The sequence below is a fragment of the Galeopterus variegatus genome, unplaced genomic scaffold (assembly GCF_000696425.1).
Source record: "Galeopterus variegatus unplaced genomic scaffold, G_variegatus-3.0.2 Scaffold630, whole genome shotgun sequence".
In the NCBI taxonomy this organism is placed as follows: Eukaryota; Metazoa; Chordata; class Mammalia; order Dermoptera; family Cynocephalidae; genus Galeopterus; species Galeopterus variegatus.
The window spans coordinates 335,215-360,577 of record NW_007726741.1 but is presented as its reverse complement, the minus strand read 5'-3'; the positions used below and the strand labels follow the sequence as shown (position 1 = coordinate 360,577).

General features: G+C 36.3%; 1 protein-coding gene across 1 annotated transcript in view; it reads left to right on the top strand.

The window, feature by feature from the left end:
- The window catches only part of WASL (Wiskott-Aldrich syndrome-like), a 201,939-nt gene extending 191,397 nt beyond the window's left edge, over window positions 1-10,542 (top strand). Inside the window, exons 10-11 of the mRNA XM_008570778.1 lie at window positions 172-280; window positions 7,911-10,542. Of these exons, the coding sequence (XP_008569000.1) occupies window positions 172-280; window positions 7,911-7,972 (171 nt within the window). The 3' untranslated portion in view covers window positions 7,973-10,542. The remainder of the gene's footprint in view (window positions 1-171; window positions 281-7,910) is intronic.
- Window positions 10,543-25,363: the final 14,821 nt, after the last annotated feature.

Genomic DNA, 25,363 nt, shown 5'->3' with positions numbered 1-25,363 from the left:
TAAAGTAGCAACTTGTTTCTTCTTAATTTAGTTAATCCTTTCCTGGGTTTGCTAGTTTACTTTTTTAAATTTTCTTTTAAGATAAGAAATGATTCTAAGAAAGTAAGATTTTCTGGTGACAGAGGTTCTTTGCTGAGGATTTATTATTGAGTGCTAATGTTCTTTTCCAAGGTGTCTGATGGCCAAGAATCTACATCACCAACACCTGCTCCCACCTCAGGAATTGTAGGTGCATTAATGGAAGTGATGCAGAAAAGGAGCAAAGCCATTCATTCTTCAGGTATTTGTGTGTGTGTTTAATTAACCTGAATGTTTGAAGTTCTATTATTTTTCTTATTTTATAACTATTTTTGCTAGCTTTCTTCCTGCTAATTGAGTAACTTACTGATGTGGGTTCTAGGGCATATTTTTAAAAGTTGTTGCTCTGTGACTAGTCTGTCTGAAACTTACTGGATGCCACAACACCACAGTCACACCATGAATTGGAAAAACAACTTTGGAAAAATGTCAATTTTGTTTCTTACGGGAAATACAGATAGAATCATTGGCAAACAACCTCTAAAAAAAGGCTTGAGATTTCTGGATCTCATTCCTATGACATTCCTGTTTCATAAGAAATTTAGGAGGTTTTCCTAATCTGTGAAGAGTAGGGCTGAGAAATTAGGTAATTCCCACTGTTCATGGAGTTTGCTAAAGAAGACTAACTTAAAAAAAATTTTTTTTTGTCATTTCCTAAAAGGTTTATTTGAATAAGCCAGTACCTATTCTGAGGTTATTATTAAATATGTACACATCACAATGTAATGAATATTGTTTTTAAAAAAGAGCCAGAATATGTGTTTTGCTGATTGGAGCGGTTGAGGTTTACTTAAAGAACTTCCTCAGTATGTGCTAGAGTCTGATCTTTGTTCTTATTAGATCTATTTACTTAATCTCTGTGAACCTCAGATTTCTTATTTGTTCCATGCAGAGAATATATAAATCATATGATTGATGTGAGAATTAAATTAAATAGTATGTAAGTAACTAGAAGATTGCCTAGCATATAGTAGGTGCTCAGTATGTGTTTTTAGGGCGGCTAGCTGGTATAAGGATCAAACCCCGGACCTTGGTGTTATCAGCACATGCTCTAGCCAACTGAACTAGCTGGCCAGCTCATTTTCTTTGTTTCTCTGTAAGGATGTGAATATCTAAGATCCTAGAGCAGCATCTGCTGCTGAAATAGGCATATTTGTTCCTATACTGCATTACAAAGATTGAATAGGTTAATACATTCCATAAATATTTTTTGTGAAATAATAATAAAATTTTAACAAAACAACAAAAAATTCTGCCTTCATGGCACATGCATTCTAGTGAGAGAGAGACAGACAATAAATAAAATAAATTAGAAAAATATGTGTTAAATGGTGATATGCACTAAGGACAAAAATATAGCAGAAAAGAGGGATGGGGAGTTACAGGCTGTGGGAGGGAGGTGCCTTTTGAAATGGGTTGATGAAGCCTAACTGAGGTGACATTTAAGAAAAGAACAGAAGTAGTTTGGGGAGTGAACCATGGAGAAAACTGGACAAAGTGTGTCAGATGGAAAGAGCAGTAAATATAGAGGGAGTGGGGAAGAGGAATGGGTAAAGGGTCACGAAAATCAACTGTGATGTATATTGAGAAGTTAAAATATAAGTAAGTAAATGAATGAATGAATGAATGAATAAATAAATAAATAAATGAATAAATAAAAATAAAAAATAAAAATAAAAATAATAAATAAATAAATAAATAAATAAATAAAATAAAATAAAATAAAATAAAATAATAAAATAAAATAAAAAACGCATCACTCCAAAAGTACAGTTTCAAGAGTCAGAGCAATAAGGTGGAAGTGAATGAGATCAGGGATTTGTGCTTTTCAGTTAAAGTGAATGACCTCTCTGCCAACGTATTTAACCCTTCTGGGTCTCTGTAACCTCTTCTGTAAAATGAGTCTGGAGGAGATGATCCCTAAGTATTTTCCTATATAGGATTCTGTGATTTTAATTCAAAAGGCAGGCTGTCTTTGATTCAGACATGGGCTATTTGCTTATAACCTAGCTATTTGGGATTTAACAGTTATTTTTTTTTTCCACCTGGACAATGCCAGTTCACACAACAGCAGCTATTTGTTGGGCTCTTAATTCTGTGTCAAGCACTGACCTAAGTGGTTTGCATGCTTTATTTCATTTAATGTGGCAACACTTCTGGAAGGTAGGGAGTTTTAAGGTTCCTGTTTTACAGATGAGGAAACTGAAGGTCTGAGAGGGGAAAAAAAGAAAGGGAGGGAGGGAAGAAAACTTTCCTAGAGCCTCATAGCTACTAAACCTTGGCCAGGACCTGGATCTAAAACCAGGTCTGCCTGATTGCAAAGCTATTCTAACCACCATATTCTGGTTTTCGCACAAAAGTATGTTTTACCCAGAATGCACCTGAAATGTAGAGTCTAGCCTCTAAACAGAAGGCTTTCTTTTTTCTGGCACCTTTACTGTAACAGACAGAAAGCATCATAGTTAAGTGTTCTGAGCAAGAGCCCCCAAGTTTAAAGCTCAGCTCTACCACTACTGGCATAATAACCTTGAGCAAGGTACTTAATCTTTCTTTCTCCTGTAGTTTCTTCAACTATAAAATGAGTATAATAAAGGATCTGCCTCTAGAGTTATTTTATTAAGTGATTAATATAATAAGTTGAACCTTATAGAATTGGTGGTATTCTGCCAAATCTGATCTCCATAAATGGCAATTTCATGTGTAAATACTAAAAGTGCTTAGAGCAGAGTCCAGTGCACAGTGAGCATTGTATTAATGTTGACTGTTATTCTTATTGAAAATTGCATTGAGAATTGGGGTATAGTGGGTGCTTAATGATTGCTGGTACATTTATTGAATTAAAAAGAAACTGGGATGCCCAGGAACACATCTGTGGTAGTCTGGGCTATGGGAGACCCTCCATGGCTGGGAGAAAGGCAGGTGGGGCAGGGGAGGAGATAAGAGTTCTCAGATTCCAACAGCTGTGAGATTCTCTGGGTATCACCCTGGCATAGGGCAGGACCTGCAGCAGGACCTATGCCATGTACATACCTCCCTGAAGCAGTCTTTGTCCTCTGGCCCTGAGGAACGGAAGAAAAACTCTCAAGGCAGAGGGGGTGGGGAGTTAGGTTGTGTCGTTTGCTTGAAGTTTGCTTTTTAACAGCTAGTAATAATGAGAAAAGACAGGCAAAAGGAGATCCTCCCTTCTTGCATGTTCCTCTAGCACTTTGTTTCTTAGATCACTGTGTGAGAGGGTGGGGAAAACACAGAAATAATGGGTGGGTCTGTAGGAACAGAATGACCAGTGTTAAAGGTTAGATGCCGCCTAGCAGAGGGTAATGTTTCCCCTGTATGGTAGTACACAGTATGACTTTGTGTATGGTGTGGGCAAACTTTATTATAATCGTTATACATGTATATTTATTTTAATGTATCACAACACCTTACAACTAATACATCAAGCATTATTTTGGGTGGAGGCTAAATTGATTAAAGTTTTTAAAAGGGGGATTGATTTGAAAACTTAGTTTTAATAGTGGAGCTCAGATTTAAGAAAATCCATGAACATGGTCAGTGACGGCTAAGGTTAGGGAAACACTGAGGCTAGATACATCTTTGTGTTCCTGGCTCTGCCACTTAGTAGTCAGCTGTGTAAGAGTGGGCAAGTTATTTAGTCTCTCTCCGCCTTAGTTTTCTCAAATGTAAAATAGGAATAATTGCTTCCTGAAAGGTGATCCTTTTTTTTTTTGGATGATTGAATGAGAAATGCCTTAGAAGTAGGTGGTAATTGAGAGCCTGGTACAATATAAGAATTCAGTAGATGTTGTTTTATTACTATTATTATTACTTTTAGCCTGGCACACTGTAAGACCTAAATAAATTGCATTTTTTTAAACACACACACACAAAAGAAAGAAACAGAAGTACTTCAGGGAGTGAACCATGGAGAAAACTGAACAGAGCATGTCAGATGGAAAGAACAGTAAGTACAGAGTCCTTGAGGTTGAAGAACAATGAGGAGATCAGTTTGGCTATAGCAAGAAAGCGATGGAAAGAGTAGTAAGGCATGCAGGACAAGAGGTAGTAGGGGCAAGTAGTAAAATTTTAGAAACCATTGAAAGTACATTGGCTTTTATTCTGAATGTGACAGGAAGCCATTGGAGGGATCTTAGCAGAAGAGTCTTAGTGATCCAAGCAAGAGGTGATGGAGGTTTATAGTACAAATGAGAAATGGTTAGATACTAGTTATATTTTGAATGCAGAAATCACTGGGTTTGCTGATGGATAGGAAGTGAGGTTTGAAAGAAAGAGAGGACGTAAGGATAACTCCAAGGTTTTAACCTGAGCAACTGGAAGTGTGGAATTTTTTTAACAGATTTAGGAAGAGCAAGTTTGAGAGGATAGATTAGGAGTTTGGTTTTTTACATATTAAGTTTGAGGTACCTGTTAAAAATTCAAATGTAGATGTTTAGTAGGCATTTGGTTATGAGTCTGGAATTCATAGGAGAGGTCTGAACTGTTAATAAAATTTGCATGTCAATAGGATATACATAGATACATGGTATTAGAGTTATGGAACTGGATGAGATCAGCAAAGAAACAGATATAGATAGAGAAGAGGTCTAGTAAGGTCCAAAGCCTAGGGAATGCATTATCTAGAAGCCAGATGAAGAAAATGTTTGAAGGAGGACAGTGAGATCATATGGGTCAAATGCTTCTGATAGATCAAAAATGAGGACAGGGAATTATTGAGCTTTAAGATTTAGCAACAGGAGCAGTGTCCAGTGGATTCAGCAGTGAGTAGGAGGATAAAAATAGAAACCATGGGTATGGGGATCACCTACTGTGTTTTCTTTATGACTTAGTGTTGATAAAGTTCCTGCCTATCACTGTAATGATAGCTGGAGTTGATAGCTGAACAATGTGTCCATCGCATTTTTTGATACCTTTTTTTTAAAGAAGCTTGGTTTTCCTAGTTTTTTACTTCCCTGAATGTTTATTTAGAAAAAACATTCATCTGCTAGATTACGTTATTCTCATCGGCAGTTGGCCACATTTTTCTTTTGGAAAACATGACCTTCTGACCTGTTTCATGCTAAAAAGTTGAAAAGTTAGCTGAACTGTTTTTTCGTGGCATAGTAATTGATATAGGGGGTCTTCAAGAAGTTCATGAAAAGATTTATATTATTTCTATTTTTATTTTTCTACAAAAAAAATCGTATTCACAATACTATAAAAAAGTATGATTACTTAAATTGATAATTGTTTATAGGCCATTTCTCACTTCATCTTCATAACCTGGGTACATGTTAGATAACATTCAGCAATAATTTGATATCAGTAGTGAGTCTCAGCTTATTCATTTAGATATCTGTCTTCATACCACTCATAACACCTGAAGGCAGGAAAAATGGCTCATCCATCAATGTATCAGTGAATGAATACAGCAGTTGGCCCATAGGCAAACATAATTGGATTGGCCCAGCTGTGGAAAGCTTTCAAGCCTTGTGGCAAAGGCTTGAGATGGCAAGAGTTAAGAATTCTTAGAATTAAGACTGTTGAGAGTAAACTCAAGTAACTAACCACTATGAAGATTAGGCTGGATAGGAAAAGAAAATAAAAAAGATAATTTTAGATATAGAAAATGCTCAAGAAGAATCTTGATAGCTGCTGATATCAAAGAGACAAATAAAAGGTTCTCATTCTCACCAGATGAGGGAAATATAAGGTTTCTGTGAATATGGGATCATGGGAAAGCATTTATTCTGTTCTGATATTTTTGGGTTCTGCTAAATACTTCCCTATTTTTTTTGTAAGAGAAAGATATAATTAATATTATATAATAGTCTTGCTAATATAATGAATATATCAAATGCTTTTTAATTATTTTCAGACCCATTTCTTTTAACTGTCATTTCTGTGGCAGGACCTGATGATGGAATTATTAGCTACTTCCTCTTCTTTACCATGGATGCTGATAAATCCCTATCCTTTGTTACTCTGTAAATGTCAGCATAGTTTGGTATACTTGATACTTTAATCCAGGTGAATTTTGTGAAGCATGTCTAGCAAAAGCTTTGGGTAGCCGTTATTTACTAGAAAAGTAAACGCAGAAACTAACACAAAGTCAATTAAACTCCTTTGCAAGTAAATTCTGTAATGATTTAGAGCTGACCATCAGACTTAATTAAATAAAAAATAATTATTAGTATAAAGGAGCAACTTAGTTTAATCATACCTTTCTTGCTTCTGTTAATATCCAAGTTTTAATACTAGAACTCAAGTACTTCTTTATAGAAACCTTCAAACAATCTATTTTATAGGGGGAATATAGAAGGAAAAGAGTGTTCTGTATATCTAGCCCACATATGAGGGGTCTTCAGAAAGTTCATGGAAAGAGTTATACTGTTGTTTAATTCTGGTTTTCCACGAGCTTTTTGAAGTTCCCTTGTATATGTTATATACTCAGTTCTTACTGGCTCTTTATCATTTTCAAGTGCAATTGCTCAGCCACTGTCTCACCTTACAGACTTGATCTTCATGGGTTTTATGAAGTGTGTGTGTATATATATATATTTAAAAGGTTAGTAAATATGGAAAGTTGGTAAAATTTAGAAGTGTGTACATAGAATTTGATGACATCTAAATATTTATTTGTTCATTCAAGAAGTACTTAGTAGCTTCTATGCAGTACTGATCTGGTGTTGCTACAGTTGTTATTTACCAGGCAGGCAAAATCTGTGCCATCGTGGAGCTTATATTCTGGTGTGATGACTATAAATGTATAAGCAAAGTATAAGATAATTTCAGGTAGTGGTGAGGTTATGAGGAAAATAAAGTAATAATAGACAGTTTCTGATTGTGGAGGAGGATTATATTTTACATAGGATGGTCAAGAAAGGCCTCTCTGAGAAGGTGGTTTTTGAGTGGGACCTAAAGGATGAGAAGACTCAGCCAGACAGAAGAAATAGCTACTGCAAAAGCTCTAAGGCAGGAATAAGCTTAGCATGTTTGAGGGATAGAAAGGAGGCTATCCTTCTAGAAACAGTGAATTGAAGGAGAGAGCATTATGAGAAAAGCTTCGGGGTGGGGAAGAGACAATAACTGAGCTATACATATAGGGTCTTACAGAGTGAGGTAACATCAGATTTTATTCAAATAACAGTGGTCAGCTACAGGAAGATTTTTTTTAAAGGTAGCAACATGATCTTTTTTAAAACTTAGAATTTAATATAACTCCATTTGTTCTGAGGCAAATAGACTATATATAGTTGCAGTAATCCAAGCAAGATATGATGGTAGTGTGGGAGTAGCACTGGAAGTGATGAAAAGGAGTAGACTTCATGATTAGATGATGAAAAAAGAAGAATCAATAATAATTTCTAGGTTTTTGACTTAATCACAAGAGGGGGGGTGGTGCCGTTAATTGCAGCAGAGCAGACTAGGGTAGAGGGATGGGGAAAGAGACAAAACTTTAGAAGTTTTGCGTTTGAGAATCTATGTGAAGAGTACAAGAAGGCAGTTGGATTTGAGATATGCGAATCTGAAGTTTGGAAAGGCCAACCCAAATATAACTTTATACATTAAGAAACAGGTTGAAATTTGTTACATAGATACTAAAGGGCTAGAACCCAAATCTTCTGATTCCTGTTCTAATCTTCAGGTCACCATTTTACACTCTTTAGCTGTATTTTATTAGGTTCATTTTAAACTATACTAGTAAACAGACTTCTCCAGGAATGAAATGGTTTGTGTTTGAGGAGTTAAATGTTTTAGAAATTACCCCCAAATTATGTAGTGTCATTTTATTTATGCATATGTTTTAATTGGTTGTCTTGTTGATTTTCTTCTAGATGAAGATGAAGATGAAGATGACGAAGAAGACTTTGAAGATGATGATGAATGGGAAGACTGATCTATATATTATATATATTTTTAAGGTGTAATACTAAACACTACTTTCTGTCTATGGATTCTGTAAAATTATCATGTAAATGTTCTACCAATTTGCTGTATATTTTTGTTGCCTTTTTTGCTTTTTTTTAATTAATCTGTGCAATACCTCATTTAATCTGTAAAGGTTTGTCATAATCCTCTACAAAGCTACTCCCTGTTATTGTGTGCAAGTTTACACCAGGATGCTCACTTGATTTGTGAATATTTTTCATTCCATCAACAAGGGAGTTTAAATAGTATATGTGAGACTGACAAAAATCTTAATGTAATTTAGTTATAATGCCAGAAGGAAAACACTATTTTCATACCCTACTTTTTCTGTACCTAAATTTTCTTAATTAAAATCTAGTATAGCACTACATTCTTTTTTAAGTGATGCAAACTTTAGTTTCTTTAGCCCCTTCATTTTGAATACAATGCTATAAATGAATGTTGAAGCTGATACATTGCACAGTTCTCTAGACATCACTACTCTGATGCAGTTTCTCAAATTTTAGCAGTATGCTCTACATAAAATCACTACAGAGATACTGGTGGGGAAAATCAGCAACACACTTCTTACAGCAATATTGCCTATAATTGGTACAGCAGTGGTATTTGCAGGCTGGAATCATAAGGAAACCTTATATACTGTACTTAACTGAGGTTATTTTTATGCTATAGCAGATGTAGCAGGCTCTTTTTGGTAAAATCTTTAAAAATATTTTTGGTATTTTTCTGAAACGGAAAAGTTATTTAAGTTGGAGTTGGGGGGGGTTAGGGAATAATTTCATTCTATATGAAACTGAAGGGGGGAGGTCTTCATTATGATTACTCTAATATTTGGTTTAAAATGTTATACAAATCAGAACATTATTAAAATGGTATGTAATTAAGTATTTTTATTCTGCAGTTTGTCTGGACTGAGGTATTCAGAAATACCAACCATAAAAATCTAATCTAGTTGGCGAAGGTATACACTGTCATGCTGAATCTTAACATGCTATATATATTTTTATTTTGATAATTTCTCAAAGTTTTTGTTAAATATCAGGTGAAGGGTTACATTTTTCTTAAAATATTGATGGTCCCAGTGTCAGATTTCTTGCAGCACATAACTGAATGGTAGATTTTTTAAAAATAAAACTTTACAACCTGCACATTTGTTATGCATACTAAATGGTGTGTTAAAGTTAGGGTTTCCTTGCCTCTCTACAATACACTAATCAGCCTCAAGGTGGTTGTTTCATGTTTATAGAGCTAATTATTATACCTACCTACTTTAAATTTTAGGTAGAAAATTATCTGATTTAAATACAGACACATATTTTTCTCACATTGAGTCATATGCAGAATGTAGTTCCAAGTGTATTTCATTACTGTAGTCACAATATCCAAGTAAAAATTATGGTATCTAGAATTGTACTGACCAAAATCTAGTATTGGCATGATCTTGACAGGCTGGACCTGCAAGAAGTGGCTTGAATTTTAACCAGTTATCACATAATCTCTAGTGATCATGCATCTAATTATCATAAAAAATAACTTAAAAGGTTTTGTTGCTGAAAGCAGTAAGTGGTGCAGTAAAATAGTTAAGTTATTTAAAGAATGTTACCTTCCTTGCAAGAGTAATTTAGGCACATGGGAAAGATTCTAGACTTTTTGTTTCTTGCAAAAACAGTGCCCTCTGCTGCTAGAAACCTTTTTCTGCTTACTATCATTTTTATTGTGGCTTGAGCTCACTGAGTCTGGTGTGGATGAGGCTGGACAACTACTGACCAATAAAATGAGGAACTTGTGCAAATGGTAAATAGAACATTATAATTATTTTAAATAACTTTAAACATTTTCCTTTTTTTTCTTTTTGACATTATAAAAAACGTTTATAATTTTCTAGAAGTGTCTTTAAGATAATGCCAATTTAAGATCTCTCTTAACTTTTGGCCAAGGAATTCAGGGTTTGCCAGCTAACTTTGGTATGATAAATATTTGTCAGGAGCTGCCATGAGGATATTAATTCTTTGAGTTAGAAACACAATTTAAACATGTAAGATGGGTATATAATTTGCCAAAAGGAATTGAGTTTGTTCTTTTTTCTTAAAAATAGAAAGAAAGGACTTGCACAAAGTCTAAATTACTATTGGTTAAAACCCAGTAGCTGTGGAGTTCATTTCAGGCATGAAGACTAAATCCGCTTTACCAAGTAAGGTTGCATGTTTCAGTCCTCCACCATCTTGCACTGTGGGCAGCACTATTCTGTGCATTGCCTGAACGCCTCCCGTATATACTCCAGCTAAATGATTGTCTGGTAGCCTTCGCATTTAACAAACTAGCATGAGGCTTTTTAATATCTAAATGCTACGTGATAGACAATTTCAGCTAGCCACGTATTGTATGTATGAGATTCATAAAGACTTTCAATCATTTCATTTTCAAACAACTGAAATTTTGTTTAGTATGTGAATTTTTTTGAAATGTATAGTGAATAGGATGTTGCACTGGTGGCAATTCATCATGGAGCATAATAAAATTAATTTGACCCAAATAGTATAAAATAGTGCGTTTTTATTTGTTTATCATTAAGAGATTGAAATAGGTAAAAAATATTTTATACTACAGAGTATAGCAAAGGGTGCACAGTAGTGAATGATAATGGTTAAAGTTTTCAGCAGACTGCATGCCCTGAGAGTTAGACTGTGCCATTAAATAAACGTGGTGAGCAAAAGAATGTTACACCCTGTTCTGTTGGGAAACATGACAGCTGCTCAGTAGCTCGCCTGGAAGCCACTGCTGTGGTAGACAGAGCATTCAGATTGCAAGGTCAAATTGTTTGGAACTCTTTCACATACCAAAAATGTTGAAGTTTTCTAAAGCAGAGTGATATTGAAGTTTGCTGGTAGTTTCTGTAAATGCCAAATACAGCAATACATGTAAGACGAAAATAGCTTTCAATAAACAGTATCAAAGATACTCACTTTAACAGGAAATTCAGTTTTTGGTAAATAGAATTTTTTGTTCCACTGACCCTGGCACAAGTGGGTGTCTGAAGTTTAAACTGAGTTATGGAATCCAGAGTGTAGGATGCTACAAAATGCCTTTTTAAGAGCTTTAGCCAGATTTAACAAACATTTCCTCAATAATATGTCCTATTAAAAAGTTGTTTCTGTTGTACTAATGTGAACACTTAAGGATGTATTAAGCAGACTTTTAAAAGGACTTTTTAAAAGAGAAATGCGCCTCAGAATTGTTCCTGTCACATCATGTTTATCTAATCAACAGAGAGAGCCCTGAAATAGCTCTGCTTTAGGAATGGACTTCCTGAAGGGCAAGTATAGAGAGAAGGCCTATTTATAGTACAGTAGAAAATTCTTTATGGAAAAGTTGGGAAATTTTACCTTGCACATTTATTTTATTGACATTGTCACATCTTACCTCCAAAACAGTGTTCTTTTATAATCTTTTGGATTTTTTTTAAAAACGTTGCTTTTTAAGGAAGCCACTGGAAAAAGATGTAGTAAATTGGCTGCTATGGATATGATGGGGAACATACTTTACAGCTAATGCAAGATACCGCCTTTACTGGAGCCTATTGAAAATATTTATCTTTATAACAAAACATGTCCAGATGCATCTGCCATAGCTTTTTTAAAAATATGCACCGATGATTATACTAACTATTGATACAGTACTTAATTTCACACAGGCCAGTGTAAATCTAAACTGGTCATCTGCATCTGTACCACCATCAAGATTGACAAACCCTCTGTACCAGCCAGCTGCCAAAAAAAAAAAAGATTGACAGATCAAGATACAAATAGCACACAACTATTTTGAGTAAAATTTAGCAATAATAGTTTATAGATCATTTTCACTTTGTTCACCTATTTGTGTACTGAGGAATTTCTAGTAAATTTGAAGTGGCCGCTTTAACAACCCCAAAAATCTTAGTAAGTTTTTTTTTTTTTAATTTTCTACTTAAGAGGAAGTTTCATTTTTACTGTATCAAATTGCATTATGGAACTTGAACATAACACTATTCTCTATTTGAATTGGTTGGCATATCATGACCTAAATTTATTTTATCTTGGTTAATGTTAGATGTGTGAGAGTTTTCATCAAGGCCTAATTCTAAGGTTTTTTTTAAACATCAGTGTCACCACATTTAAATAACTTTATTAAGAACTAAATACGTGGTAGATATTAACATACAACAATGGAGTAAGATATATCGTCACCCACACTTAGATCCTTTAAATCTAAAATACTTATTTCACAACTGAAAGACATTTGGAGGCCGTTAAGATATATCAACACACAGGCATGTGGACACTGTAAAGCCTATGCTCTCATTTCACAGGTGAGGGTACTCATATTCAGAGTGGTCGTGGGGCTTGCCCAAGGTCAGGCAGAAGAACGTCAGGTCTGACCATTAGTTCAGTTCTTATAATAACAGAAGCCAGATCTTACCACTAGCTCTTTTCCAAGCACCGTTATGTTGTTGTATTTTTGTTTTCTCTGTCTTTCTCAGATTAAGGATAAACTACAGATTTAGTTTGTTTCTGAAAGATTTATGGCTACAAATTTCACCCTTTCTCACATATCATCTAGGTGTTGATAGAGGTCACCATCATCCTGTGCCCATCTCTGCCCAGAAAAACTGGCTTGCTTTGAGGAGTCAACCTTTTATTCTGAAACGTGATCACATTTTGGCTCAGTGATGGCAGTCACCCTGCATTGCTCAAGCATTTGGTCATCACAGGGTACTTGTCATTTGGTACTGAGTTGAAATGAGGTTGAGCTTTTTCTAAATCCAAATTATTTTCATTAGTCTCTTATGGATGTAAATAGGTATTGTCTTTACTTAGACATAAATATTTCGTAAGCACAGTCAACTTGTCTGACAGAAAATTAGTTTTGAGAGTATACTAATCTTTCTGAATAATTTTCACTCAACAGCTGCACTGATAATTTAAAGACTAGGAGTTTTCCCAAGGAGCACAAGAACAAACTGAACACTTTACATGCAACTTCATGGTTTTATTATTGGTGAGAGAAGGGAGATTCTGATTTGGTTGCATGTCCTTAGCCTTATTGGAAAAGAGGCAGGAAGGTAAAATGTGTATCTAGTGTTTTTGGTGGTGGAAGAAACAAATTGAGAGGAAAAGGCATTATGTCTAATTAATTACAGGGAAACAAGGCTGTTCATGTCTTAATTCTATAGTTTTCTATAAGGTAAGTATAATTTAGCCCCTTAAATCAGCCCTGGACTAAAAAGAAAAAAACGTTTTTTGTTTTTTTTTTTTAGGTAGGGTGGGAGACTAAGAACACAGAACAGAAAGCAGAATTTGTGTTTGTAAGTGCTGTGGTTCAAATTTGTCCCCTGAAGTTTATGTGTTGGAAACTTAATCCCCAATGCAGCAGTGTTGAGAGGTGGGACCTTTAAGAAGTGATTAGCTCATGAAGGCTCCGTCCTCATAAATGGATTAATTTCATTATTGTGGGAGTGGGTTATTTAGGACAGGAGTGAGTTCTGGATAAAAAAGATGAGTTCACCCACCCCTGCACGTGCGCTTGAACTGAACTGCTCTCTTGCCCTTCTGCTATGGGATGATGCAGCAAGAAGGACCTCACCAGACATGGGCCCTTCAGCCTTGGACTTCTCAGCGTCCAGAACTGTAGGAAATAAGTTTCTGCTTTTTGTGAATTTTCCAGTCTTAGGTATTCTGTTAGAGCAACACAAAATGGACTAAGACAGTAAGCATTTTTTTTTTTTTTTAAAGATAGGTGGTTGGGAGAATGCTCAGTGGGTAAAATAAGAAAAGTATTTGAATTTCCATTTTGAAGGATGAAAACTAGTTAGATAGGAAGCTGATAAAAATGGTATATTTGTTTTTGTTTGAGCAAAGATGTGAATGTAAAAGGGCCAACTCTTCCTTAGTTGTGTTATCACCTAAAGTTCAGTCTATGTCACACGATTCAAATGTAGTATTCCTTTTCTTGAAGACTTTTTTGAACTTTGCTGTGGATATTTGCCAAACATTGTGATGTGATTAACAATAATTAAGTAATTTTGAGAGTCTGATTTAATGAGCTTAGTCCTAGAATTTCAACCACTTTATTTCCAGGCCATCTGCTAAGCGGAGCACCTATGTTTCTGTTTACGTGGTCTTGCTTTGTCCATGGTTGAATACTTGGCTGCTATAGACAGTGCTTGTAATCGACTTGCTGTCTAGGGGTGTGTAGGAAGTTCAAGTAGATTCTGAGCTAGATGGTTGCTTTAGATCTGCATCCGTGCCCAAAAGTTTCACAGCCAACATGCCTGGGTCAGCCTGACATGGTTCCGGCCAGCTAGAACATGTGCTCTTGAGAAAGTCTATGCACCACCTAAGCCCTTTCAGCTTCTTTGTTTTTACTTTACCACTTTTGTCACTGTTTTTCAGAACTAAAAACACCAGAAAAACTGGATTGATAGTAATCACTTTCTTTTTCGTATGTTTTTTGTCTCCCAACTGTCTCAATCTAATTAAATTCAACATCATTCCACCAGCTTAAGAGAAACGTATTGTGCATTTGAGTTCAGTTATGATTCTGTAAAGACTTTGTGAAGCCTAATTCGGTAATCATTATGTACTGTTAAAATGGGATTTGGTAGGTTGTTGGAAAAAAATAGGATAACTTGTAAAGAAAAAAATGTGTTGCTATTCCTGCTACATCACTGGTTAACACTTAGACGTAGCACTATCTTCATATCTTGGTCTTGGTTTATGATATATGACAAGTTAGATTGTAGTAATGATTCCACACTTGAACTGCTTGACATTATAGTAGACATCGGGGTATCTTTCAACTTGTGAAAACAATTGCTGTATCTTCATGTTGATAGCATTTTCAATAAAATTGAGGTTAAGGATGGGCATTATAAAAAGAGTAAAGGAATTTTTTTGATAGTTTTCCCCAGAAAGATTTTAAATATACAAGTTTGTTAAATATTAATGGGAACTGGTTAATAAAGCAGGAAGGAACAGAAACATAAAGAAATGTTCTGTACCATGTCCTGAGTTATCAAAAATTTCCTGACGTCTGGTTTATTTTCAAAGCCAATAGATAAATGTGCTTGAATACAAGTGTTATTATCCTAATGTTTTATACTAAAACAGGCTCTTTTAAATGGTTATTTTTACTGTAAATTAGAAGTACACCTCCAAATAAAACATATCTCTCATTCCATGTACTAAAATATCTCTAAGATCAAGGTAATAGAGGAAAATTGTGTGACCACATAATGCTAAATCACATTGAGAAATCAGGCTTTTGTTTTTCCTTCTGCTAGCTCCTTAGAAGGTTTTTGCAGCTTATTAAATTACCTTGATACAGTCAGGTTTGAAATAGAAGATGTGCTCATGAGCAATTATGAATGAATGGCAAGAAGGCATGCATTGATGAAGAAGTAGAGGACAGCTGGAAGAGCCTTGAGACTAAATATTGGAGGTATCTTTGTGTGGGTACCAATGGCTGAGGCCATGTGACCCACTTCCAGTCACATGTAAAAACATGATGTCTGCTCTAGCAGTCACTGGAGATGCCAATCTTGGGGCTACTTAATGTTATTTAAGAAATTATGTTTGTGTTAGTGTGCATGAGCAGGAACATTTATGTATATTAATGTATATAAAATGTATTTATAGAGCCACCCTGACCTGTGGAAATTAAAAGCAATTTGCCAGGTACAAGAAGGAGGAATTAGTGCTTGAATTTTTCTGTGGCTGACTCCATTTAGGTTGAGAAATAGCTTTTTAACCATAGGCCATGATTCTTAGAAAGTTCATATAACTGCATTCAGCATCTAATCTGCATCTAATCTAATGAGAAAATTTTGGTAAAACAGAAAAGGGTAAGGAAGAAATATATATTTGTAATCATTATGTACAGAACTGACAGTGGGTTCAACGGTGAAAACTTAGGCTACTTGGAAGATTTGATGACTATGTTCTGTTTTATATAGGATTGTAGATATCAAATTGCTATATAACTTATCTCAAATACAGAAACAGTTTAAATCATGATATAATATAAGAAACATATGCATATCATTTAATTGTTTTGGTAAAGCTAAATCAACATTTCTCAATGGCTGCATTTGTCCAGGATTTATTCTCTTATACTTGGGAAGAAGGACCATTTGCATGGAATTTTGAACATGCACAAATCTTTGTGTCCAATATGCAATTCAGAGAAATGTATGTTCCGGTGGCATTTTAATCTACTGTTTATTTCTTCTGGAACAATTGGCCTGAATAAATGTGTACCTTGACAGTGGTGTTAGTTGATTTACCAGAGCTATTCTGGCTAAGTCTTCTGGAGGAACAGAAATAATGCTATGTAAAGTTTCAAATATAAAAAACTATTTTTTCCCGAGTGTTTGGTTTCAATACCTAAATCCCCAATGGCATTTTTCTTTTCACAACATCTTCTCAAAAGATAGAAACTACTACTGTACAATGTTGAACAGAAAACCAGAAGAAATTACAGGTTTCAGAGAACTGTGAGATGCTTCCCAGTCTTCAATTACTACTTCTCTTGAAAACATTGCTCCCTTAAATCGTTCTCCAGCTTTACCTTTTCTCTGAATATTGTAGCCAAAACCTACATTCTGTTTACTACTTATAGAAATTATCCAATACAATTTTGTTTTATAGTCCCTGCCATTTTCTTCTTTCTTCCCTTATTACTAAAACTAACAGTAATTGTCAGGTAATTATGAGGGTGAGGGAGTATAAAGTGCAGAGGAGGATTTGGTTTTGCATCTGTGGGTTTTATAACTGGTAAGTGAACTGGTATTGGAGGGTGGAGAGCGCAGCAAAAATATCATGGACTTCTTATAAGTAATAGGAAGAACACCTTCAAATAGTAGTCCTGCTTTGTATTGGCAATATATTTACCAGTCCATAAAAGTGTTTTTCTGAAAAACACTCCCCAGAGGGCAAGGTCAACACCTGCTCACTTAGTAATTCCTAGTGTAGACTGACTGCTCTCTGTCTTCCTCAGGGTGGCATCCCCTGGCTCTGTATCCTTTCTGCAGAGGTACTGTAATATGGGTTCTTACGTAGTTTTAAACCAGAGTGCTTTCTGATGACAATGACGAAGCCATTTCAAGGAGCTTCCTAAAGTAGCACAGCTGTGCTCACGCCACTCCCAGACTTTCCATCATTGAGATGTTTTGCCTTTGAGGAAAATCATGTTGAAAAGCATTCATCATAGTACTAACTAGTATTTATTGGAACAGTTATTAAGTGTTGGGCACTGTATGAAATGTTCTATATGAGCAAGGAATCCCAATTTTTCAGCCAAGGCAAATGAAACAGTTTAAATAGTTCTCCCAAAGCAAAATAGGTAGTAAATGGCAGAGCTGGGCCTCAAACTCAGGTCTGTCTGAACACAAATTCTTAACCAGTATAGTACCCTGCCTACCAGATGGCATTAAGACAGCAGTGATGGTCTGGGTAAGGAATAAAATTGTCACTCCAGTATCTTTACTTCAAATGTAGAAGGCTTGGGATTTTTCTGCTTATTATGCACATGCAGAGACCCAAAGAGAAACACTGTCATGCTCTTTTTTCAAAATAACAAAAATGCAACAGAAAAAATACATTACTAAGCCAAGTCAAGTTTTGAGATTAAGACAGCCCTATATTTTTGGAGTATGTGAATATAATGATTTTTATAATTTCTCTTTAGTTTGCTCATCCCTGATCTCCATTTCCTACTCCATCACCATTAAAATATTTTTTCCATGTGAAATATCAGATTAGGTAACTGATATGTTTGAATAATCCCAAATGCTTAGTAAATTATTACAGAAGAATTTATTTGAAATTACCTCAGAGTCCTCTTTGTGAACTTAAAGTAATGTCTGCCAATCTGTTTTCCCAAGCGTTTTCTATTTATTTCATATTCTTTTTATCAACCCCGTGGTGACTTTTACTTTAAGAAAGACTTGGATTTTTGTGTGGTTTTTTTTTTCTCTTTTTGCTTATGTTTTTAAAAAGTTTGCATTTCTTTAAAAATAGCTTTTATTAGTTACAGCTTCTGTGGTAAAAGGATTGATTGTAATTCATCCCAACAGGTTCTGATAGGTCAAGATTCCCATTAAACTATCTGTGAATGTCTCTGCAAACAGTTACCAAAAATTCTTGGCAGCATTTAGAGAAAAATGAATAAAGATGTTGATGACTATTACCTTGCCTCTCTTGAATGTGTTATTTTCAGCTGTCAGCTGGTCTCCTGTATAGTCTCCACAACTCCCAATGGGTAACATGTTGAAAAAGCAAGAGCTGCAGAAGAATGAAGTAGAACTTCTAGAAAGATTCACAATTAGGTATAAATAAATTTTCCCTCTGACTCTGCATTTTTTTTTAAACTTGATTTTTCCAATTTTCTTTGACATAAAGCTTCCCTCTGAGCTGCTATTTGTTGGATCATTTGTTCACATGACCGTACTGGTTTTTAAACTGGGGTGCTGCAACCAACCCACCTTCAGTTTGAAGGAGAATTTTTTCATAATAAATTCAGGGAAAACAACTAGCAAATTGTAACCTGAGAGTGACTGTAGATAATTTGTCTTTGTTTTTATGTTACAGTAATTAATGGATCAACTGAGATTTCATTCAGGCAGAGAGAGAAATTTAGCACTTTGAGCTAATAGCTACAGTGTTTTGTTGAGAGGAAATTTATATCCTTTTCAATTACATACCTGATTTTTAAAAATTCTAAATATATGACTCCAAAAAAGTTGTGTTGCTAACAAAGTGTTTAACTTGTAAAAACTATATATTACACAATGTCTCAATCTGGGACAAATGATTTATCATCTGAAAATTAATGCAGAATAGCCAGTGTATAAATTGATACATCAAAGCAAAAACCTCAGCTTTTGAATGCGAGTTTGTCTAATGAACTCAAGAGTTAGGGTCTTAAAGATTATAATAATTTTACCTCAGAATGGTTTATTTACAAAGCAGGACTTCCGTTTTTCAGTTGTCAGTCCTTGGCTTGCCCAAACACTCTCCTGACTGGAGCCTGCACAGCCGTTCATGACAACAGCCCGACCACTGCCCCCAAGACACACGTGTAAAAGGGACTCTTTGAGGGAAGAAGGTCAGTGAGAGTGGATGTGGATATTCTTAGAACTCTGGCGCAAAAATGTGCAGAGTGATACCTAGGAGTAAATCTAACCAAGGAGGTGAGAGACCTCTACAATGAAAACTATAAAACTTTGGTGAAAAAAAATTGAAGAGGACACAAATAAATGGAAAGATACCCGTGTTCATGGGTTGGAAGAATTAATATCATCAAAATGTCCATATTACCCAAAGCAATCTACACATTCAATGCAATCCCTAACAAAATAACAATGACATTTTTTACAGAAATAGAAAAAATGATCTTAAAATTTGTATGGAACCACAAAAGACCCTGTGTATAGCTATTAAAAGAAAAAAGTTGGAGGCATCACACTTCCTGACTTCAAAATATACTATAAAGCTATAGTAACCAAGGCAGCATGGTACTGGCATAAAAATAGACAAATAGGCCAGTGGAACAGAATAGAGAGCCCAGAAACAAACCCATGCATTTACAGCCAACTGATTTTTGACAAAGGTGCCAAGAATATAGTGGGGAAAGGACAGCCTCTTCAATAAATGGTCCTGGAGAAATTGGATATCCAGATGCAAATGGTTGAAACTAGACTCCTATCTTTCACCATACACAAAAATCAACTCAAAATGGATTAAAGACCTAAATATAAGACCCAAAACTGTGAAAAGGCTAGAAGAAAACAGGGGAAACACTACATGAAATGCGAGTGGGCAACACTTTTCTGAACAAGACCACAAAGGCACAGGCAACTAAAGCAAAAGTACACAAATGGGCCCACATCAAACTAAAAAGCTTCTGCACCGCAAGGGACACTATCAACAAAGTGAAGAGACAACCTACAGAATGGGAGAAAGTGTTTGCAAACTACACATTAGACAAGGGGTTAATATCCAGAATATATAAGGAGCTCAAGCAACTCAACAACAACAAAAAGTAGATAACCCAGTTAAAAAATGGGCAAAGGACCTGAATAGATATTTCTCAAAAGAAGACATACAAATGGCCAACAAGCACATGAAAAAATGCTCAACATCACTAATTATCAGGGAAATGAAAATTAAAACCACAATGAGATATCATCTCACCCCAGTTAGAATGGTTGTTATCAACAAGATAGAAAATAACAAATGCTGGCAAGAATTCAGAGAAAAGGGAACCCTCTCGTACATTGTTGGTGGGAATATAAATTGGTGCAGTCATTGTGGAAAACAGTTTGGAGGTTCCTGAGAGAACTAAAAATAGATCTACCCTACGACCCAGCTATCCCACTACTGGGTATATACCCAAAGGAATTAAAATCAATATATCAAAAAGACACCTGCGTTCACATACTCATCGCAACACTTTTCTTAATAGCTAAGAGATGGAATTAACCTAAATGCCCATCAATGGATGAATTAATAAATTGTGATATATATATATATACACGTATGTGTGTGTATATGTGTGTGTGTGTGTGTGTGTGTGTGTGTACACACACAATGGAATACTATTCACCTATAAAAAGTTGATATCCTATCATTTGCAGCAACATGGATGGAACTGCAAACCAGCATGTTCATTGAAATAAGTCAGACACAGACAGACAAATACTGTGTGGTATCTCTCATATGGAACCTTAAAAACAAATGTAAAATAATGGGCTGCCAGAGACAGGGAAGAGAGGAGTGGAGGGGGAGGAGTAGAAACGGTGGACTAATGGGTACAAAAACTACGCTATCTACCCTAAATGATTCATTATGTTGTATATGCATGTATTGAAACAACACACTATACCCCACAAAAATGTAAATAAAATTGAAAAAAAGCATAGAATGAAATGCCTGCCAAGTTCCTTACTGATATGTTTCTTGGAGATTTTTAGCCTCCTGTGTAGATCCTACTGTGTCCTAGACCCCGAGACCAATCTTGTCTCTATAATCTCATTTCTCAACCATGGTCTTTTTTTGATCAACGTAAAAATTTTGAATTCAAAATAAATATTTGTGAGTAAAAGCAAAATTGAAGACAATTGATTTGTTTTCAGCTTATACACAACATGTTGAGACTTTGGTATATCCATTTCCTATTGCACCATTCTTCAGTGCCATCCTTTACTGCGGGGAACACTTTTCTATAAGGAGCTCTAAGTCATTTGCTTTTGAACTATCCAAACGGGACCAAACTAGTACTCTTGTTTTTTTTTTTTGTCCTTTTTTGTGACTGGTAAGGGGATTGCAACCCTTGGCTTGGTGTCGTCCGCACCGCACTCAGCCAGTGAGCGCACCAGCCATCCCTATATAGGATCCGAACCCGCAGCAAGCCACACTCTCCCGAGTGAGCCATGGGGTCGGCCCCTAGTACTCTTGTTTTGTTCCTAGACTTCACCCATCTCATCTGAGCTGCTCCCTTAGATCCTTGCCTGTCCCCTAGTTCACATCTGGAGAATAGCCTGCCTTGCCCTTCTCCTGCCCTTTCAAGGATGGCAGTTAAGTGTGTTAAGCCGATTGCTAAAGTCTGGGTTGCTTCTTGCTCTGGTTGGACCACATGGTTCCACATGTCCAACACATTCACTCACTTCCAGCACCACTACTGCAACAAGAACCAGGTGATAATGACTGTCCTGCCTAGATAATAATTTTTCTTTGCTCACTGGATATCCCACCACATCATGCCATCCAAATGGGCTTTTTGTTCTCTGACTCCAGGGCACTTCTCGTCTAGCTTACCTACCATTGATCCATGGATTTATCTATAGATCTCAGTATCCTTCATCTGGAGGTGGAAGCCAAGGAATACAGCAATTCTAAGTAGTTCACCTTGTTGGGGAGCTTACCATGTTAGCACAGAGTCCAAGAATATTACACACTAAAACTATTTGAGGGCAAAATATTTAGTATCTATTCTTCTTCTTTGGCTTGGAGCATTTCCGTATGTCAACATGTCATCTAGTTATATGGTTTTCAAAAATAACAACCTTTCTATCATGATGTCTTAAAATAAGTAACTGATTGGGGCTTTCTTCATAGTTGAGCAATGCCATTCATGTAATTTCTAGTCATTGCACAAAGAAAAAGGATCACATACCACCATTGGCAACCCTGGGATACTGTCAGGTGAGAGGATACTGCTATGATGTCTTTTCATTGTTGTTTAGTAGCTAATTACCTCCATCTACTTAAATATATGTATTGAGTCCTTGCTCTTTATAAGGCACAAACATAAGAGAGTGCCTGATCTCTAGGCTATCAATCCAGTAGGATAGTAGGAAGATTAAGACATGTATATAAATAGAATAATGCAAGGCAAATTGTAGTAGGTGCCAAAAGAAGAGTGTGAGTAAGGGACAGTGAAGATTCAGAGGGAAGAATGGAAAACATAAATTTCACAGAAGTAAGCCTTCTGTGAAAGGAAAAAAAAAAGGGGCATTCTGAACTAAGAGACAACATGAGCAAAAACAAAGAGGTACGGAAGCCAGGATGTTGTTTGAGGAGCAAGACCTGAGTCTCGTGCTGACTGAAGGTGTTGACTGGACCAGAGGTATTTTCTATCAAGCAAATAACAGAAATACAAAATACTGTTGTCATAATGACTACCGCGTGAGCAAAATATCTTTTGTAGGGGTCATTCACTCATTCAACAAATATTTTTTGAGTGCATTTGACCCTGGGATGTTAATAAGATCAGACATGGCTAATGTTTTTAAGGAGCTCATGTGGCAAGTGCTATGTTAGAACTTGCCATCAATGTTGAGTCTGTAGAATTCAAAGACAGCTAATTGTCCAGTAGGAAGACTGTGTAATGTAATGACTTATACATGCAAGACTGAAGAATGTAGCAGGTGAGGTTTTGGAAGACAAAGATGAGTTTAGTTTTAAATATATTGTCTGAAGTGTCTGTCCATTTGAACATGTGGGTCTAGAACCAAGGGGGTGAGATTTGTGCTAGAGTAAGGATATGGGGGTCATGTGGTATGAAAGGCATTTAAAAATAGGGGTTTGGATGAGGTCCTCTCAGGAGAGTGTGAAGAAGAACATAGATTCTTCTGAAAAATGCCTTTTTCTCCATCTCCTTGGGTCAATCAGCTACTTATCTTTCAAAGTCTCTTGAAGGATGAGTAGGCATTAAATAGATGTAAGGAGTGGGAAGAGAATTCCAAAGAGGTATGATGGTGTGAAAAGTTATGTGTCAAGAGGGGACATCACTTGTTCAGCGAACTGCAAGTTACTCAGTATGGCTTAAGCACAGGGTACATGAGGACAAGCGATGGAAGATGAGGCAGAAAAATAATCAGGCTCATTTTTGCCATGCTAAGGGATTTGGACTTTATTCTGCAGAATATGGGTTGCCACTGAAGAATTTTGAGCAGGTATCTGATGTGATCAGAACTGCATTTTGAAAAAGTATCACTCTGGCATGTTGACAAATTGGGGTGAATAAGAATGGAGACATTGAAACCAGTTAGGAAGCAACAGTAATACAATAGCCTAGAAAACAGATTGTGAGTGACTCAACAAAGGTTTTTTGTGGTCAAGGACAAGATGTATCATTTTCCAGAGGGGAGAAAATTTTATTTACAGCTATAACTTTAGGGTGGATCCTACTAAATAAAAGGCCCTTTTGATCTGCTGACCACATTGACCAGTTTGAGTAAGCAAAGGTAGAGCTAGAGCTGCCTTTGGGAGGAGGGTAGAGAGAGCCGAATTTGCTGTGCAAAAGAGTTAAAAGAATTTGGAATTGCCAAGAGTACTCTAAGAGGGTGGTAATGAGGCAGAATCATGAGAAGAGACAAAGAAGGAAGCGATAAACTAGCAAGAAAACACAAACTTTTATGTGGGATAAGATGGGCAGTGGGAAAAAAGCTCTGGTAGTGTGTTAGCCGGAGGATTTTTAATTACATCATCTCACGTTCAATTTGAAGTGGCTGGTGTTGCTGAAGTGTCAACCCCACCTTCATTTCTCAAATGTTCACACAATCTTGAGTCTGTAGAAATCAAGAAGGAGGGCTGATGTGATCGCTGTGGTTTGGAATGGGGGCGTTAATCATAGATTCACAAGATGCATACTTAGAGTATGGAGCCAACGTCGACCACGAGCAGGAAAGCCTCCAGTGACCACCCCGCCATCTGGAATTCTCAGAAATCTTGCACATGGCTTTGGGCTGTCTCAGATGGAATGAGGTTTCCAGTCACTTTTATCTGAATCTTAGATATGTTTATATAGATACAGATGATATAGATATGAATTTCTATATACATATGTTTTTTTTTTTCTCATGTCGAGTAAAAGTGACACACTGAAAGATGTGCCTTTTTTATTCTGAGACTCTGTGGCTCCTCTGACCCTCTGCCAGAGCAGAATACTCATTTTTTGAAGCATCACACTACACTCTTCATCTCGGTGAGTTGTGCTACTCTATCTCTACAATCTGATTTCCACCTCCACTGTTCTATGAACTTGCTGTCACCAAGGTCACCAGTTCAAGTGAACTCGTTCAAGCTCTAGGACTAGCTGAGGTTTTTTATGCTGTTGACTGCTCCTTCGCTTGTGTAGTTAGTTCTCTGCTTTGCAGCATGACACTCCCCTGGTTTCTGTCCACTCTCTTATCATACTCAGACTCTGCTATTCTCCACTCTCCCTGGATGACCAAACCCAAAGCCTTATCTTTGAATGTCACCCTACCACATGATCCCCACATCCTTACTTCCAACACAAATGCCACTCCCATGATTCTAGACCCACACATTCAAATGAGCAGGAACCTCAGACACAATATATTTTAAACCGAACCCATCATTCTCCTCCAAAACCTACTCCTGCTATATTCCTTATCCCATCTTGTGGCATTTTGGGTCACCCAAATTGCCCACTCAGGAATGCAGGTGTCAACCTAGACTTCTGTCTTTCATTGCTTCCTGTCCCCTACATCTAACTGGTCACTAACTTCTGTGGAGTTTATGCTTTTTTAGTCCCCATTCTGTCTGTTCTATCTCTTCACACCTGTGCAGCAGTCACAGTACAAGTCTGCATCATGTTGTTCTTAGATCGTCACAATGGACTTCCTAACTGGTCTTTTTGCCACCAGCCCAGGCCTCACTGAATCCTTCTCTTGGTTACACAAGTCATGTTTTTAAAGCCTATACAAACATGTCACTCCTCCTCTGGCAATTCTTTTTTTTTTTTTTTTTTTTTTTTTTTTTTTTTTTTTTTCCGTGTCCGGCAACGGATCCCACCC